At 39.0% G+C, this 20,091-nt stretch overlaps 1 protein-coding gene across 2 annotated transcripts in view; it reads left to right on the top strand.

The window, feature by feature from the left end:
* The first annotated feature begins 841 nt into the window (after window positions 1-841).
* The window catches only part of SLIT3 (slit guidance ligand 3), a 481,507-nt gene continuing 462,257 nt past the window's right edge, over window positions 842-20,091 (top strand). Inside the window, exons 1-2 of one of the 2 annotated variants that reach the window (XM_051631304.1) lie at window positions 842-882; window positions 1,205-1,457. In XM_051631304.1, coding sequence (XP_051487264.1) covers window positions 1,273-1,457 — 185 coding nt within the window. In that variant the 5' untranslated portion in view covers window positions 842-882; window positions 1,205-1,272. Of the gene's footprint in view, window positions 883-1,021; window positions 1,458-20,091 lie in introns of those variants that run through there. The other variant, XM_051631303.1, reaches the window with a different exon arrangement.

Raw genomic sequence — 20,091 nt, 5'->3', positions numbered from 1 at the left:
AGATGAGAGCAGAAAAACCAGGTGAAAGCAGTCTGCTTGGTGGTATTTCCAGAAAATGTCGCTGAAGTTCGCTTTGCCCTGAGTCTTACAGCTCGAAGTCAAGCAGCGAGGTGCAGAGGCGGGGAGCTGCTCCGGGGGGGCTCAACCCCAGGCAGCGGGGCAGGGCCTGGGGCGGGCAGCGGCAGGAGCCCGGTGCGGGTGAAGGTCCGGCTGCCGCCGCCAGAGGGAACTCGGCGAGTAAGAACGGGGGAACAAAAGGCGGCGAATTCCCCTCGGAGGGGAAACCTGAGCCCGGTTCGCGGAGCGCCGGGCGGTGGTTCCCGTGCTGCAGCCCGCACATTCCTTTCCGAAACCCGAAGCGGGAGAAGGGGGCTCGCCCCGACACTGGGAACCGCGTTCCCCCGCCGCGGCTGCTGGCCTGGGAGGCAGAGGCTTTGGGGCGCAGCCGGGGACCCCCGAACCCCGCACCTCCCGGCGGGGCCAGCGCGGCCCCCAAACTTTCACCCTCCCTCCTCTCCAAAAGTTCAGCAGTTGGGTGACGTCAGGGCCCCCGCAGCCAATGGGCGTCGCGGGTGCAATTTTGGGAGGGGGGAGGGGCGGCAGGGTGCCGCGGGCGCTCGCCCGGCTGCCATGCACAGTGAATGGAGAGCGGGCCAGCGCAGCAGCGGCCGGGAGCGCAGCAGCGGCCGGGAGCCCCGCCGCCTCCCTCCGCCCCCTCGCCGCCCCTCGCCTCCTCCCGGTCCCGGCTCCGCCAGCGCGGGGCTGGGGGCCCGTGGCAGCAGCAGCAGGAGCCGAGCGGCGGGAGGCAGCCCCTGAGGAGCTCGCAGCGGGGCCGCTTGGACTTGCCAGCCATCGCGTTCGCGGGTTACCTGCCCGGCCCAGGTGGGGCGATGCGGAGCGGAGGAGGTTGCTTTGGAGATTGCCGCCGTTTCTGATGGATGTTTTGTGTGTGTTTACCTCCGCTCCCGGTTTCTCTTTCATCTGAGGACGCGTCTGGCTCAAGCTCTGTTAAACTATCTGCCTTCTGGTACTGCTTGTAGATAACAGAAACCTGAGCCCGAAAGGCAATTCCCCACCTTCTTCCACCTAACATAACCTTTTCAGGCGTCTTTGAAGGTTTGCTGGTGCTCCGGCGATGATGGCAGTGGTGGGTTCCCTTGGGCTGTACTAAGAGCCTCTTGTTTTCTTTTCCCTTTCTTCTTAGAGGCATTTCATCTTTAAGGGCCGGCTGCTTGCGCACACTTTTATACCCACTGAAGTGATCAAGAAACCATGTTGCCTGGTGGAAGGAGTGCGTTTTTGTGCCTTGGGATGATCTTGAGCTTTTGGAGCTCCGCAAGTTGGATGCCTGTTGGAGGATGTCCGCATAAATGTACATGTATTGCTTCCAATGTGGATTGTCATGGACTAGGACTCAAAACTGTACCGAGGGATATTCCCAGGAATGCAGAGAGACTGTAAGTAAAAACCGTTAAGGGCTCTTGAAGTACTTGTAGAAGCACCTGGAATGAGTTTCTCAGCACCTGCCTATCAGTGCAGAGTACATACTAACAGCAGCTTCAGTAATCAAACACGGATTAATGTTTTAGGGAGGGAAGGGGAGGAGCTTTTCAGAAGTTACAGCAGTTCTGCTGCTGTTCTTGCTTTTTAAAAAACACAATCCATTTCAGAGTTTCTTGTTTGTGGTGTTGTTGTTTTTTTTTTTGTATCAGTTTCAGTTAGCATCTGACTGGGTTTTGCAGTGCCCTGCTTGTAATGGAGTTTAGAGCTTTACCTGGAGTCCTCCCTGCAATAATCTTTGTCAATGCAAACACCAATTCAATATGCAATTAGAAACCTAGATGTTTTCACCTGGTGGCTCATAGCAGTTTCTCCTTACTTTCTCAGTGTGGTGACTTCATCACCATGGAAAAATCTACTGTGGCCATGAACTGCTTCAAATGGATAGGAAATCACATTAAAACAGCCTCTGATTTGTCTTAAACTGTTATGGGGAAAGTGGTTAAATTTACTTAGGAGTTTGATAGCAGTGTAATATTATAGTGTGCTTCCAGCCTCCGAATAATGAATGTATATTCATAGTAAATCCTCTGTAACATAAGCTCCTATGAGTAGTTTAGTTGGCTCTCTTAAGTTTCGAAGGAGAAAGCTGAAAGCAAAGTTGAGTTCTCTGATAACAGTTCTGGCACTGGGTGCAGAGGGCTGCATGTCTGACGTTGCTTTAATGCAGAGCACATGGCACAGCTTAGAGTGCCCACTGCTAGGTAGGTAGATGTCCAGAATGGAATGTTAAATGGAGTTTCAGTGTGGTTTTGCACTGGGCTCCACAGCTGACCTCAGGAAAGTGCTGTTTGTTGTGCCTTAGGTTGATTAGCTGATGTCTTAAAAGGTTTTTGAACTTGTAAGTGAATGTTGTAGCTTCAATGGCCTGAATTCCTATTTTATTTCCTTCTGGGTCTTAGAGCTGTGGAAACCTCAAACTCTCAAGTAATTCTTACTCCAAGAAGAAAGCCAGATGAGGTTACTAAGAAAACAGTCCTCTTAAAGGTTAAGTTCTGTCCTAGTATTACATTTTATAGCATCGTTGAAAGCTTCTAAATGCCTTTCATGGTGCTGAGAGCTCTTAAATGATAGCAAGATACAGATTTCTTACTAGATTACCATTTAAGTGTTTTCTTGCCTTATCAGCCTTCCTTTCAACCCTAGTTTTCTGAATAGTTTTCAAATGTCAGTGTTACAGAAAGCTTAACTTCTGTGTTGGAAACTGTGTTCTCTAAAATTGCAGGGTAGGAACCTAGCAGGTCAGACACAAGAAAACCCCGGCCCCAAAATAACAAACCCCACAACAAACCACTACTGAAGTAGTATACCAAGCCAGTCAGACTAAGTGTGTGTGATTACACAAATGTTTTGTATGTGTCATTGTTGAGGTGTGTTTGCATGGTTTAAGAGTGAAAGGCTAGAATTACACTTGTAAATTTCAGGTTAAAATTACTCACAAATGAAAGTTAGTTGGCTACCTGCTAAGAACTTAAATGGTTATTTGTTATTCCTGAAGTTTTAGGGGAAATTAATTTTGGGTTTAATTTGTAAAAGTGTATTTAACAGTCAAGTTAACTTCCCTTGCATTCTATAAGAAGCCAAGCCCAAAGAGTAAGTTTCTTAATCATGGTATGTTAAGTGTTATGAAGAATGGGAGTGTAATCACTGTGCTCTTGGTGCTGATAAATTTGGTGTTATTTACAGATTAAAATTCTAGATTAATGGCTGCATGAAGAAAAATAATAGCTGTTCCACAGTCTTGGGTTTGAATATTCAACCTTAGAGATATATTACTGATAAACAGGAAATGTACCTGTGTTGGATGTTTGGTTTGGTGTTTGTTTTTTTTTTTTTTAAATAGTGTGTTATTGGAGCATTCAGTGGCTGAAACCTTGTGGAAAAAGTGTAGGGAGGATTGGGTAATAACACTGTATTCCATATTTTTAAATACTGTCCTTGCTTTTTATTCTGTTAGTCCACCATGAGCCTTTGACTGTTTTTGTAGTGGTGCTGTCAGTGTATATCAATTGTGTAAATTCTTCCAAATTTAGTTTTCTACTGATTGCACGAAGTTGATTTTTTAAATGTAAACAGTAGAGAGAAAAAGACATAATTATATTCCTGTGAGTCTAAATTCTGCTCATAGGTGGAACATCAGTCAGCCACAGGGTATATCAGAGCATCTCATTTTTCTCTGAGGTTCATGGCAACTTGTAACTATTTATGACACAGCACTGGGTTGATGTGTAGTCTTTAACTGGTTTAGGTTGTAAATAAAACCAAATTTCTTACATTTGAAATAAGAGATTTTTAACTTCAGATAAATTTGTTGGGAAAATAATTTTAACAAGTTTCTTGATGGCTGCACACCAAGTGACTCTTAGACTAGTATGCTATGGAAAGGTCTTTCTGCATTCTAAAAATTTCTAAAAAAATTATATACCTGTTCAGTTTTGAAACTGTGCTTTAATAAGAGATCTAATGGCACAAATACTTTGCCATTAAGGTTTTAGTCTTACGTTTGTACAAATATTACAGAATATTTGGGCTAGTGGAGCCAAGTTAAATATTACTTAAATTTGTGTTAACATGAAAGCCAAGGAAACATGAAATATAACATTAAGGAAACAATGGGAAATCTCTTTAGGAAGAAAAAAACCCTGTCATATTGAGGAATTTTATTTAATGAAGTAGTGGTCATATCTTGATACCCAAAAAAGGGGGGCATCGCCTGAACTTTGATTACTGATTCTTCATTATTTATTTTTTCTTTTATCTTTTTTGTTTTAAGACTTTGAAGGTGTAGTTTTTGCAGAGCGTAGTACCTGTGAGATTTGTCTTGTGGAGAATCCCCAGATTAATCAGTGACCACAAACTTTTTTTTCAGACTCATGTTTAATAGTAGCTTTACAAATACAGCAAGCACTATTAGTCTTGTGTTAGTTTACCTTGTTATTACACTCTATGATAGTCTTCTAATTGTGTGGTATAGATAAAGGTTTTGCTCAGGTTTTGTGAAGAGCTAAAAAGAGGTGAATGTTGTTTACTACTGCACTAAGAAATTAACCTTTCTGAAGAAAATTAATGATGAAGCAAATATTTGTCACTTGCAAGGTAGTAACTTCCATTGAGCTTTGTTCTAGAGAACCCTTGAAATAACCCTGATGTCACACAGGAGGAGGGAGGCACAAGATTGGGTTGAAGAATTTTCCCCAAATTGCAAGGTGTGATGCACCCTTGTACATGAGCAGGATGGTGTCAGCTGACCTTGTGGCTTGTTAGTATTTACTGATCCATTCCACACTTGCTAAGTTAGCCTCCTATTAAAAAAACCAACAACTTTATAGGCTTTTTGTGTTGTGGAGAAAACTAATAATTAGTTAACTTATGGCTTGTTTACCTTTCTGACAAGTTCTTTAGGACTGCTTCATCCAATACCTTTACTTAGAGTTTGCTTAGCAGTGCTTCAGTTCTTAGACATGATTCTCTGTCATGTTCTTCAGTGGAAATGTTTTATATCTATGTACAAATATGCTATGTGTGGCTTTTTACAGCAGTTAATGATGGTGATAGTGGAGTCCAGTTTGATATGTGTAAAAACAGTGACCAGATCAAAGCCTCGTGTTTGACAGCTGTATTCTTCAGCTCTGAGAGGAAAAAGTGATAGGGACCAAGTGCTCAGAAGTCTTCTGGGTTAATATCTGCTTTCTGTTTTAATACAAAGCATGAGCCTTTGTGTCTTTTCCTTTTATTCATGTCTAGTTCTCTTCCTGTCTATTTGCAGCACATTATAGGTATATGCAAGTTTCTTCAGATAACTAGCCATGTTTGAGTTTCTGATTAATTTATACTTGGTGGCTTAGAATCTTGTTTAATTGATAGCTTTCCTGTGTTAATGACTGTTTTGTTTCGTCTTTTACTTAGAAGGATTCTTTACATTGCCAAATTGATAAAGCTTGCAAGACTAATCTGTTCTGTGCTTTGAGAAGCTAAATTGAGTGTGTCCACATTTAGGTGCAATTTAGCAGCTTAGTCATCTGCTTACTCTGGAGTTTTCATGTGGTCTGGGGTTTCTGTTATACAAATGTATTATTATGGTGTTTTTGGCCTAGGTGCATGTAGCTGCTGAAGTTGCACTGGTTTGTAATAAGTTTTCAACTTCCTCAGTTTTGTCTTCAAATTAAATCTAAGCTCCCGTGTTGAATGCTTCCATATTATTGCAGAATGCAATGTTAAACACATGCAAATGTAATTATACTGACTCTAACTTTGACATTCTGTTTTTCTAGAATCCTTCCTGCTAGGGATTGCCACTCATTTGTTTGTGTAGTAATAGTCTTCAAAACCTTGCATGAAGCCTTTTTATTTTCCTTCCTAGGTCATGTTGTCAGTAGACACATATAGACCTACACAGTTTCGGCTTCAAAGAGCTTCCTCTCAGAGGGCCTGATCCTGGGAGAACTTGAGTTGTTTAATTTTGACCTTCTACTACCTTGATGCTGATTATTTGTGCTGGGCAGGACACTGACACATAGTTGCATACGGTCAGAGTTTGGAGCCATTACATTTGTTACTTTGTTATGGAGTGCTGGTAACATGGAAGATAAAATTAGCTGTTGCGATTTGGAAGCTACAGAAGCAAATGGTGGCACTTGTCATGTTGTCAGTATTTGTTTCACAGATGTGGATAAGATTCTGAGATAAAAGGGACCAGACTACTTAGTTCAGAAGTTTTTGCTAAGTTGCTCTGAGACTATTCATTTTTTAATGTATTTTAACTTTTGCAACTGACCACTGATTCACACAAAATAATTTGGTGAAAGAAAAGTTACCCCTCTAAAGAACAGCTGCTGTCTTTTACGAAGTCCTAAAATAGAGATTGTTGCTTTTTTTTCTCTGGAATTTGGGAAAGTGTGTACCAGCTTACCTGCTGAAGTGGTTTGTGAGGCCAAGAACAAGTAATCTTAATACTTTTATTTTTACAGTAGCTGGTATAAAAAACTTTGTACACTGTAAGTTGTAAATTGATTGCTATAAAATAATTTCACCTTCATAGTGAGAATTAATAATACTTTTGAATGTCACTGCTGAACCTCTTTTTAGTTCAAACATTTCCAGTTATGTTTAAAGTTGAAGTAGCATCTCCTGCATGGACACTAACATCTGCATTTCAGTAGTATCTAAGCAATTCCTCAGATTTCACAGAGCAGAAAGAAGATAACTTTCCCGCAGAAGTATTACAGGATGCTGGGGGATAAGAACTTGGCGGTAAAAAGGATATTCAGTGAGTAAGTTTCAGACATAGTATATTGAGATTTTAGCTTTTTTTACTAGAGACAGTGTTCGGAAGACTTAAATTGGGATGTGTTCCCTCCCAGGAGTTAGGTGACTTGAAACAATTTTTCTAAAACTCTTGATATAGTTAATGTGGTGCCCCTAGTGCTTCATTTCTATTAGCTGTCTGTTGCTGAAGCTGATCTCTTATAATTAATAGTTTTTTTTTTTCTGGTAGTGGCCTAATAGTATCCCTTTTCCCTTGATTTGAACATGGAATTATTCCTGAATAAAGATGGAGAATAAAAGGCAGTGGTTAATACTTGGTTGACTTACACTTGAAATTAACAAAAACTGTTTTGCTTCAAGTTCAGAGCTGAAATGTTTCAGGAGCAACTGTGTAATTTTGTTCTTTGTTCTTTACCTATTAGATTTGCCAAAGGTGGTGTAATGTTCAGATAGATTTCCGAAGACCAGATTTGAATTGAGCTCTCTGATCTTTGGCTGAGGACTGCAGTTGACCCCAAAAGTAGTGTTTTATGCTAACAAAATAATTCAATTTGTGAACTAGAGAATTATCTAATTGAGAAGTCAGTCACCTTCCCCTCAAGTAATTCATACACTGTAGTAAATTATTTGTTATTAGACGGGTGGTTCTTCCTTTCCAAGTCAACCTGAAGCATTCAGGTGTGATGTATGAAGTTCAGGTCTGCTGCTGGACTTCATTCTTGATGTAAGCATCACTGTCTGTAACACTACAGCTACTGAATTATCTCAGTTGTGTTAACCTCAGGATAAGGTTGTGCAGTGTTCTTAAGGAACACATTACCTTTTACTACTTTTGCCTGTTAGTTTTCTGCAACTACAGACAGATACTGGATCAGGTAAAGAATGAATACTGACATGTGGCTCAGTACCGAGACCTTGTTCAAGGTGGGGATCTTCTATGGCTGGAGAGCAAGTGTGACTGTGAGCAAGTATATTTCTCCAGTGCTAGCAGATCACATCCTTAGTTTTAAGGAAAGCCACCTTTCTGGAGAGGCTCGATGATGGCAGCTCAAGGCATTCAAAGTGCAAATCCTTCATCTTGCAGTTCCACAGCTCTCTAAAGGGGCTAATTTTTTGCTCCTGCAGGACAGAGCAGTGTGCTTTGTCCTCTTCAAGGCAAGACAAAGCAAGTCCATGTCATGTAGAATGACTAGAAGCACACCAAAGATTTCTTCGGTTGATTGTCTGTCTGTACATTCCTATTATAAAATGCATAGGTGAGCCGTGGTGTTCAGGAAATGCTGTCATTATAGAGGTAAACTTTGTGTCCCATCCTCCTGCAAAGTCTTTGACATAAACTGGTAGAATGTACCTCCTTTCTGCACCTTGGATGAGAGGGAGTTTCTGTTCTGGTTGAGTCAAGTGCATTATTATAATATTATATAGACTTTTGTCTTGGGGCTGCTTTTGTCACTCCCATCCTGTTTATGTTCATGAACAGGTTTTACTTGCCAGTATAAGGCTATTATCAGTTTGGGGTTTGGGGTTTTTTTTCAAGTTATTTTCAGGATAAGAAAGGGCTGAGTTCTCTTGTTGTTCTGGTTGCAGCATTGCCCAACCTATTTTGAGTGTTTTTAAAGTTTTTTTTTCTCTGGAGAAACCCATTATGCTCTGCCTACTTTCAAACCTGTTTTCAGTGTTGTCCAGTCAGATGCATCTTTTAAGATCTTGAAGGCTGACAGGAGTGGCAGGAGCTTGTTCTTCCCCTTGGCCTTGTAAGCAACTGGTAGGCTTTTCTAATGGTACTAAATGTGTCTTACCTGCTCATTTACATGAAGAGAACAGGTTTGTGGTCTTGTACTGAGAGTAAATTGCAAGTAAGTTGAGGGCTACTTCTGTAGGAAAGACTTTGAGCTGATTCTTCTCTGCTAGTTGTATTCAGCTTTTTTCTTTTACCCCAACAGAGTCTGGTCTGTCAGTTGTCTCTGTCAGAACAAATTTGTCTGTTATTTCGGTTTTACACCATCTGTTTGATGGCTGCAATGTATGTTTTAAATCTGCTGATTGATAGATTCCTGGAGCTTTTAATTCAATTTTTACCTTTCTATCTGAGTTGCTTCTTTTTCTGAGACCTTAATTTTTTCCACTGGGTGGAAATAACTTTAATTGGCTTTAGTCTTTCATTTTCTGTCACTGATGAAGGGACTTTTTCAGTAAACATCTGTTAAAATGAGGAAGAAAACTGTTTTCAAGCTAGTATTTTCTTGACTTTCCATCAAATGACCTGAAAAACGTATCTGAAATTTACTTCTAAATTGATTTCAGGGTCTCTGGGTTTCTGTTGCTCACCACCTCACTTACCTATGCTTTCCTGAAAACTTGTAATACTGTTGCAGAAATTATTCTTCTTATACCAAATGGACTCATTAGGAGAGCCCTTTCTTTCTTGCAGAGAGGTTAACATTGCTGTCTTCCTACTTTGGTGAACAATCAACCTTTTGGAATTAGTGTCAGGTTACTTATGAGCACCCTCAAAAAACTATTAAGTGTATTTATAGTCCAAGCAGCATTGAGAATTCTGGGAGAGTCTTACTGTTGATACCTCTCTGGCTGTTCTGTGGACCTCTGGTTCCAGTTTGAGATGGAATGCTTTTAGTAGTGATGCTGGTTTTAGGAATTAAATTGCAGAGACTTGGAGATTAGTCACCCATTTTAACAGCCTTTGACCATGCTGGTAAAAGGTGCAGTGGGACAGGGATGAACTTGGTCTCTGGGGTTTTTTTATCTTCTTCCTTTTTGGTTCTCTTGTATGGGAAGAAGTAATGTCATTTAAAAGGAATAAAGGTTGCTTTGTAACAATTTAAATGCACTGTAATATTAATGGTATCAGTTAAAAATATGCACATTCAGCTGCTTTAGAGTTGAGGATGGTGCCTACTGATCAGTACTGTTTCATCTGCTTGTCTTCATCCTTGCCTTTGCTGGAAGGCCTTTGGGATGACTTTTTTTGTGTGTGATCCTTAACATGAATTAATCTTGAGCTATTTTAAGGATGCTCATAGGCATGATAACAGAAATAGTAATAAATTTAATACTGGTGATTCTGAGGTTCTGATCTCCCAAGTCACAGCACTATAAAATGTAGTTTTTAATGTCTGGCTCCAAACTCTTTTCGAGAGCTAGTTTCTTACATGGTTGACTGCTTGACTTGAGGGGATAGGGATGAGTAGTGAATGACTGTTCTCATGAAATGTTTCAAGAGATAATAATTTAACTATTATGGGAGTAATATGCTGAAAGCAGGGGCATAGGTGCATTCCTATGCGTACTAATAGTTAGGGGGCTATTTCTTGGTCTTTTTCCTGTTTTCTAGTTGTAAGGAATACATTAGTCAACTTGTACACAATAAATGTATTAGTAGATTGTAAGGCATTACTGGCCTGTGTTGTTATGGGACTGTAGTAAATAAACTTGGCAGTTTCAGAAGCCACTGGTAGTTCTGAGCCTTCTGTGCTTTCTCATGTCATAGTAAAACTAAATCTTTTAGTTCAGCCAGACTGTCCTACTGTATTGTTTTCTACAAAGTAAAAGAGATTCCAATTCCTCACTTCAGTTTTTCTTTAGACATTCAAAAAATTCATCCTGAAATGGAAGACATTTCCTGATAATTTTGTCAACGTCTTCCTTGGCAAAGAGCAAAAAAATCTAAAGATGGGCAACCAAATAAATTATTAATTGTTACCCAGAGCCCTGTGAAAGAATGTAACTTAGCTTTACTTTAATATTTGTTTCCCTTTACAATAAACAAATAACAAAAAGCCAGAATCCTTGTCTGCCAAAGGTTTGACATTCTCTCTGTTTCAGGATACAACATAGAGCATACAAAGCTCATATAATAAATGTGGTCACATGATATCAAGCCCATGAAAATTAACCACTGTATATGTGTGTACTGGTTGCCCACAGATATGGAGACACTGATGTTTAATTAAAACAGTTGTAGTCTTGAAATACGAGTGGGAAATTTTAGCAAGATGAATCCGCATCCTTAAAGCAGTTCAAATGTCTTATGCCTCCCTGTTAGTCATAAAGCATGCTTTGGACTTCAGTGGGATCTGAACTTATGAATTTTCCCCAAATTTATCTTTCATCTATGTGATGGTTTTGTTTCGTCTGGGAGGCATTATATTAAGTACATTTTGTTTTGAAATGCTGATTTTGGAAAAACCTGGATGAAACATCTTTGCTTGGTGAGGGAAGTAATGGTTACAGCATCACTTAGTGGGGTGGGAACTTCTGGTTCAAGAGCTTCTCTGAATAGACCCAGTTGTAGAAGGATGAGGAGAAGCCTTCTGTCTCATCCTCTTGAAGTGGTAGAGCTGGTTAGAGATGCTGTTTTAAGAGTATAGCTGAGGAGCAAAAAAGGGAACTAATTATGAGGAAATAGTACAGGGAAGCAATTCTATTTCTGAAATGCTGAAATAAATGCAGTAGGGAAGTAAGCTGGAGACAAGAATAAAGTAGTGAAACAAATAATTTAATTTCTTGAGCTAAGGAAACTTGTTTTCCAGAAATGGAAGTAGGTATTGTGAAATGAAGCCCTAAGGCCAAGGCTGGCTCTTCGGAGCGAGATGAAAACACATCTGGATGTAAGTTTCTCAGATAAGAATGTGAGAGTATAAGAAACAGCCCGATCATTCTTTGGAATTGTAAGTTTTAATAGACAACATATAAAAAGGCAGCAAAAATATGGAACAATCAAGTGTTCTATGTTGCTTTGAGAGGTTGTTTATTGTTTTGGTTGTTTGGGGTTTTTTGGTAGTTTTTGCCTAGGAAGTTCTGTAGTTAATTGTTGATGAAGTTGTTTGCAAGTTGAAAATTAATCCTTCCCAGTTTGTGCTAACTTCATTTTACAGAAGAGGTAGTGGTTGGGTTCCCTGTTCATGGCAGGGGGTTGGAGCTTGATGATCTTTAAGGTCCTTTCCAACCTTAATGATTCTACGATTCTATTTCTCAAGGTTGTTCTTGTGTAGTTTATTAGGCTTAGTGTAAAATGGTTTTATAAGAATCATTAGTTTCAGTAACTCGAAATACTGAATGTGTCTGCTAAGTCGTGTTTAGAGAAGCTGTCCTAGATCTTTTCTCTTGCTCCTTAGTGACTACAGTAGACTTGTACACATGGTGCGGTACTTCTTGGAAGGAGTAGTGTTGGTGACACAGGGTCCTTGTTAAATTAAAAAAAAAGAAAAGCCCTGAGCAACAGGGAAAAAAAGGAAGGAAAAAAAAAGCCTGAACAAGAAAAAAAGACCTCTGCCTTTCCAGGAAAAATCTCCTGGGAAGAGCTTCTAGTCTGTGCATGTTTGGAAGTGAGTAAGGAGATGAAATCAAGACTTGCTTTTCATGTCAGGCTTCACTAAAATAATTTGTTGGTAGAACTTTTTCACAAGTCATCAAGAATTACAGCAGCCAGAAGCAGGTGTGAGTATTTCAAGTCTTAAGCATCAAAATGTATCAGTGAAGAGCACCTAAACAAACAGCAGTTTGACTGGGTTATATTTGGTCATATATCACATAGCAAAATGAAATACAGACTTAAATGCAACCATGAGATATTATACCTGTGGAATAATGTAATACGAGTTTTGCAGAAGTTTGGATGCAGTGTTTTTTTCCCCAAATGAGCTTGTTGTGACTGTGTATAGAGTTAAAACAAACAGAACTGGTTAAAGTGTGTAGAAGTATCAGGGCAAAAAACAGTCTCATAAAAATAGTAATTTTTGTTAATCCTTGTTTCTCACTCTATTGCATTATCTTCCAGAAGTCCTTAATTAACATCAAATTAGCATTGAACACACTGGAGAAATTATTACAATATTGGGAAGTACTTGCTATGAATGTTAATAATGTTAACTCTAAAAAATGCTTATGTTCCTTAGAAGATTTTCTGAAGATGATTCTTAGAATATTTTTCTGAAGTTCTGTTATCAGAGGTTGTGTTTCTCTTTGATTTATAAGGTGTTCTTATTCGAGTTGGTGAATATCAATTAATTTGGGGAACTTTGTCCCCAAAAGGGACAAAAAATTGAAGCATAGGCACAGAGCTACTCATTCTGATGAGATTGTCCATTTGGTAATTGAGTGAAAATATGACCTAAAGAATATTTAACATGGGTTTCTACCTATATAACTGCTTGGCATTTATTAGAATAACACTGGACTGATGTAACCACCTACTGTCTGCACAACCAGCTGGGGCATGTTAGATATGAAAGATGAGATAAAATTATAGGAATTAAGTAGGAATGATTAAATAGCAAGAACTGAGAAGAAATAAGAAAGACGTGTTTTCAGATATGTAGCTGTTAACCTTGGGGATTTAGGCTTTTATATAAATGAAAATGATACTTGAGTTCATATGATACAGTGCTGTACTTCTTTCTATTTATAAGTAGCACATCCTGATTTCTTCATATTAAAACCTGCTTCTGCAGCCACTGCATTTTCAAGTATTTATATAGTTTTCTTTGTGCTTCACATGTAAAGCCTTCTACTGCCAACTCTTCCTCCAAAAAAAACAAACCAATGAACAAATATTTTACTCCCTTTTTTGTTGTAGAAACTATAGAATCATAGTGTCTTTGAAGCTGGAAGGGACTTCAGGATGTTTCTTAGTTCAGCTTCTGCTCAAAGCAGGATCAACATTGAATTCAGATTAGGTTACATAGGGATTTGTTCAATTGAGTCTTGAAAACCACAGCACTTTTGTGCAACCTGTTCCACAGCTTGACTATCCTGATGGTAACAGAGGTTTCTCTATAAACAACTAGAATCTCCTCTATTTAAATGTATAATAATTGTATCTCTTCCACTGTGTACCTCAGTAAAGAGCCTTGGTCCATATCCTAAGTACCTCCTCTCCTTGTCTGTAGGTCTTGGAGTACTGCTCTTGAGTCCCCCAAAGCCTGCCTGTCTCCAGGCTAGACAAGTTAGGCCTCCTCAGAATCATCTTACACAGTCAAGTTCCTTCATAATTTCGGTGGCATTTTACTGGGCTTGCTCAAGTTGATTAGCATCTTTCTTGGACTGAGTAGCCCTGAAACTGGTCACAGTATTCCCTATGTAGTGAGAAAGTTCTCCCTTAATCCACTGATGTTTCAGCAGAGAAGGCAGTAAGTTTGGTTAAGCATGATTTAACTTTGGTAAATCTCTTGGGTCTTTTCAGTCCTCTTTGTGCCCAGAAGTTGCTTCCAATGGTATTTTATGTGATTTTTCCAGAGAACAAAATGAGGCTGATGCTTGCCAATCTGTACTGGTGGTTGGTAACCAACTCCTACCATGTGACCTTCATTTCTTCTCTGATCCAGACCTGTATGCTCAGTGGGACTATTTCTCAGTCCATAGAGGAGCTCCAGACATTGGAACTGTTCTTCACACAGATAGCAGCCTTTATTCAACCATGGCCAAACATACAACTACAGGAGCCATCCCACCATGTTAGTTATTCCCAAGGTTGTGTATTTCTGTATCTCTATTAAAAACATTACTGTTTTCTGCTTGTTGTTTAAGCTTTGCATTTGTCCAACCTAACGTGTCAGAACAACCTCTCAACCTGTTTTATACTTCCTGCAAGCTCTCTGTCTTTCACAGATGACAGTGTCTGGTGGGATCTGGAGCACATCAAGAGTAACTACAAAGGTGAAAGGCACGGCAGTGTAAAATGTACTGTTAGAACATGGCTGTGCCAGTGTAACATTTCCTTTAAATATAAAATCTGCAAATTATAACAATTAGCCAGGAGTTCCTGCAAGCTAGGACAAATGTGTATTTCCTTGGAAGAAACCAAGTACTTGAATTACTCAGTCCATTGTGCTGCGTTTTGCAAGTCTCATGTATAATTTTCAATAGCAATCTGCTAAATGGAGATTTCAGCCACTGCATAAGTTTCAAATAGTTTTTTTTCTTGGTGTTTTTTAACACTTATAGTTTATCAAGTAATTTTCTTTTCCTTTTATAAGGATGGAAGACAGTGTGTTGCCTGTAAGAGGTACCAGGTTATTTGGGCACTGAATGTCAATTATTAACCAAGCTCTACTATGTTTGGCTTAAGAATGGATAGCTGACTTACAAAATTAGGGCACTTCACCTTTAAACTCAGTTTTCTCATTGTTCAGACAGAAGGAAAGCAGTCTGAGTCATACCTGAAAGCCCTCTGTAACCAGAAGGAACCATCTAATATTGTTTTATTCCAGTGCTCTGTTGTGTAGGTGTGTTACAAAACCATGATGGACTGCAGCACAGAATTCATACACTCCAGCTGTTGTGTTGCTTTTTAATTACTGTTTAAATTATTTTGGAGACTGAAACTATTCACTGTTATACATGTGAAGCTATCCAATAACAACAACAATTATTAAACATTGGATTGCAAATGTATTGCTGTTCTGGTTTAACATAGATAACAAGCAATATCAAGATTACTGCAGACCTATATTTCCATGTTAATGTACTCTGAGTAGTACTTGTTACTGAAACTATGCAGAGTTTATGAATCCTTTCAAGAACTGGTGGTTGTGGCTGGGCTTGTTTTTTCTCTAATTGTCTTTCTCCACATAGGACTTGATCTTAGTGCAGATCAGAGAGGGGAGTCTGTTTTCTCCTCGCTCCTAGGTAGTTACAGATTGTAGTAAAATCTATTAACCTTTTATTTAAGAATACCAAGTGCAGCTGTCTCAGCCTCTCTTCACATTTCAAGTAATAGAGCTTTCTGATGGTTTCAGTAGCCCTTTACTTCACTCTATTCCATTTATCAATGCTGTTCCTTCTGGAAAGGCCGAAATTGGATCCAGTATTGCAGATGACCTATCGCAAATCCAGAGTACAATAAATTGTCAATTCTTGGAAATTCTTAAACCTTTCTGGTTGCATTCTTGCTAATGCACTCTGGTCAAGGGTGGTCTTCACTGCTGCAAGGGCACACTGCTGGTGTTTTGTGACCCAATGGGTCTCAAAGACCTATTGCTATAAAACAACTCCCTGGTCAGCCAGTGCACCACCTGCGGTGGTTGCTTGGGCTTATTTTCTCCTAGGTGGAGGTCTTGACTTTATTTTTAATATTTTTTTTCCTTCTGTTAGATGATGTAGAATGTTTAAAGAGTACCAGTCTTCCATGAAGTCAGCAAAAAACCCCACCAAGCCAACAAACAAACCAAAAATTTTAGCCAAAAACCATTCTCATGCTCCTTCGAAGTCATCAACTTTTTGTTTTAAGAAGAAAAAATAACTTCAGAAGTCAGATGTAGAAGTGCAATGTGCCATCTTTTTCAACATATGAAATTATTTCAGCTGAACATAACACTGAAGTTTTTAATCTTTTTTTCTTTATAAGTGATGTTCATACTTGTCCAAATGATTTGGAAAGTAGTCGATTTTGTGTATTTAATAAAAATCCACACCCAGGACTTTATTTCCTGCATTGCAAAAGTTGAGATGGAAAATGTTAAATCTGAAGATATGCAGATTGTGCTGCCAGAGGGTTTTAGGGTACTGTTATAATTGAGTAGTTTATCATAGTAACTTTAAAGTTCTTGGAATGAAAGTGTAAGAGGTTTGCCAAGTGCTTTCTGTAGGGAGTTACAGTCTTTTAAAGTTCAGAGGCTAGTGGCAGTCCATACTCATTAAAGACAAATTAAGTCATAGCAGAAACCTTGCAAAATGGTTAAAAATCCAAAAGAGATAGTGGTTGTGTAAAGACTGCAAAGGATAGCCCAAAGCAACTCTGTTTACATTCATACATGAGAGTGGGTTTTTGTCCATTTGTTGGCTATGGTTGTTAATGTATACCCAAACTAAGAACAAAAGTACCAGTACAGAGAGGAGGGCTTTATTGAACAACCTTTTGCCTCCAACCCTGCAGGTAGGTTCCATAACAGTGAAGCAGGTATTCCTTGTGGCTTTAAGCTTCTAGAGTGCAGTAGGTAGCCAAGGGAATGCTTAACTTACCTGTGGAAATGCATGTTTCCTCTGTTCAGGTCTGTGCTTGTGTTCATGGCTGCCTTACATAGGGCTTGGGGTTGGAAGAACAAATGAAACTTCACAATTTTAAAGGCATGACTCAGCTGTCATTCTAGCAGGTGTTTTAGATGGACAAAGTTTCTTAGAAGTGTAATGGCAAGACCATCAAAGCCTCCTTTTCCTGGAACGTGTGCTGCTTGAGTTATTTAGGGGAATTGGACTAATGCAAAATATCAGTAACTCTTCAGATTCAGAAACCCAGATTGAATTGCAGTCACTTGAATTTTAGCTCCTCCATCTTGAATATTATTGCCAAACTGATTTATCATTGAAAAGAAATACTTAGGAATGTATTAGAAATTTATCATAGAACTTAATGTGTGCTATATCGTCACAAAAGTTATCCTTAATTTGTGGGAAAATATATTCTGTTCTTCATGAACTGTTCTAAGTTCCATGAATTGTCCTACCTGAGGTTTGTTTTGATGTGTCTGTGATGGTGTGTTGGATACTGACCCGATTAGCTCTTTGTGATCTAGAGGGGTTTTTATTAATTCTCTTGTTCTGTGTGAGACATCCCTTGCTGGAAAATACAAAAAAAGGAGATGAAGAGAAAAGCATCTTTCTTGTAGACAACATGGCTTTTGATTCTACATTCTTTTCAGAGTTTTGGGTTCTATGCTGAATTGTTGGCTGCACATGTGACACAAATGTGCATAGCTTGGAGCTGCTGTGTGGTAGCCTCTTTGAAAACTTAGCAGGAACAGAAACTTAATTCCATGTTAGACATTTCATGACTAGAAATACATACTTACCCTAGTTATGAAGCTGTTGGACAGGAAGGAATCTTAGTGCTGTGTAACTTGGGTAAGAGCTGTCTTTTGAAGTGCATGGCACTTAATTTTTCTTAAATACAGTATGCAGTTTCTCTACTGCTCTTTTTGAATTCTTTATGAATATAACAAACATCTGAGCAGTTGAAGCTGGAACTGGTACTCTAGACTCCCTTCTCCTTAGATAGCAGGTTGTGTTATCTTTGTATTTTCATTTCATATAGTGTTTTCTAGGTTAAAGAAAAATGGGTTAATATTTTCCAAAGTGCCACCTATCTAGCAGTTGTGCTTGTCACAGAGATGCAAAATCATCGATTGTCATGAAGTAATTGAACATCAGAGATTTTTTTATTATCTTGGAGATTACAATGCATAGGGGTTTCAGGTAGGTAGCAAATGGACATTCCAGTAAAAGGAACTTGCTACAATTTGGTAGTGCTGGTTTTAATGTTTGCATCCTCATATATAAAAGGATTTAAGTTTTGTATAAGGGTTTTTTAATTTATACATAAGTATTAAATTATTAATTTGAAGGTAATTACAAGACTTCAGGACCCGATTGCCTTTGTTATTGGCTTTTTTGTAGCAGTTGTAACATTTGTTGTTGTGGTAAGGTGTTGTTCAGTTTCTGAACTTGTTTCTGGAACTATTGGAAGAGTTAAGGGGCTAAGAAGAATAATTACCGACTGAAATTTAAGTGAAATAACAGGAAATCTTTGCACTCTGAGTGCTACTTGAAGCTGCATCATTATATGCTCCAGAGAATGTTGGAGATACAAAAAAATATTTAAGTTATCTCAAGTTCACAAAGTTCTCTTTAGAGAGGAATGAAAAGTGAAGCAATTAGGAGGAGTTTGTGCTGTGAAGGTTTTGCTCCAGTTGCTCTAAACATCCTTGTTTGTAGTAGTGTACGTTATGTGACTTAGTGTGCCACATGTACAAAAACATGTATTGAATTAAATTGTTATTAGAACATAGTAGGACGTGTTTGATAGTTCATCTGAACTGATGTCTTGTACCATTCTAGTCCAATTCATGTTTCTATTCCCACTGAAATAATTCTTTGTCTGTTTCCTTAAATCTGTCACTACAGCAGCATTATCCTTAGCATGTTTTATGCTAAAAAGAAAAATACATTTATAGGAGACACCTACTACCAAAAGCTCTACCAGAAATGATATCAATGACAGTTTCAGTTTCCAATTAGGTGACTTTCACTTGGCTTCTGACACAATAGAGACCTATATTCCTTAATGGAGTTTTCTTGGATGTTCATAGATGTAACTATTTTATCTGAATGTGAACTGACCAACAGTAGTAGGTGGGATAGGTGTGCTGATCTAATATCTACTTAGTCCCACATACTGTGCAAAATGCAGGAATTATACACAAAAAGAACTTTATCTAGAATGAATGTAGCTGCCCAGAGGTAATTGTTGAAGTTAAATATAAACTAAATTGTCCTTTACTGTATAATTTTTCTCATATTTGACCTAGAAGATTCCTTTTCAAAGCTGTTTCCTTCCGCGGCTCTTGTGAAAGCTGATGTGTTTGAAAGCTAACCAAGATGTAAAGCTTTAGCTTTTTGTAGTTGAAACCCACTAGTAAGCCTATAATCAGCTGCCAAACTTTATAAAGGAAACATAAAATATTATGTTGCCCACAAATACCAGATGTAAACCACTAATGTCTGTGTTAGTTCAGTAACTTCACAGTCACAAAGTTTAATTGACTAATGGGGTAACCTGTGGCAATCGGCTTCTTTGCAGCAGTGTTAGACCTACTGTTAAGAGGAGGGGGAAGTGTTACATAGTTGCATCAAGGTTTTAGTCTGTTTTTCTTCAAATGACGAGTAAGCCTTGGAACATAGATGTCTCTGCCTGGGTCAGAGGAGTGGTGTGGTGGAGCTATTGCTGTTCGTAGGACAGGAATGCACCTCTAATTACATATGTTCAACCTGACCAAAGCAGTGCTGAGAATAAAGAAAGGCTTGCTACGTGTACCTTAGCAAACTGCTGGCTGCCTTGGAGAATTCTGACCAGCTTCATGCTGTGCTTTAGTAGACTTTTTCTGAGGTGCAAGCAAGGGAGAACTTCTGATGGAATGGCATGAAAAGTAGATGGGACATGCAATACAAGTGACAGACAAGCTTATTTATGCATTGCTTACTCCAGACTTAATTCTTTCCAATGCTTCTTGCAGTCAGGTCACCCTGGCAAACCAGTGAGTAGTTAATGATGCACCAGGGTGGAAGAACTGAACTGAGAACAGAAGAGGAAATTAAGCTGGAAAATTTGAAAAATGTAGGCAGTGATTCAAGGTATTAATGGAGAAAAACACAACTCTATCAACAGATTAAAGGCAAATGGAAGGAAATGGCAGGCACATAGAGTGAAAGTGCTCTGTAATTCTTTTGTGGGATCTCTCTTTAATGGACCTTTTT

Source organism: Apus apus, chromosome 13 (genome assembly GCF_020740795.1).
Source record: "Apus apus isolate bApuApu2 chromosome 13, bApuApu2.pri.cur, whole genome shotgun sequence".
In the NCBI taxonomy this organism is placed as follows: Eukaryota; Metazoa; Chordata; class Aves; order Apodiformes; family Apodidae; genus Apus; species Apus apus.
This window is presented reverse-complemented; position numbering and strand designations above follow the sequence as displayed.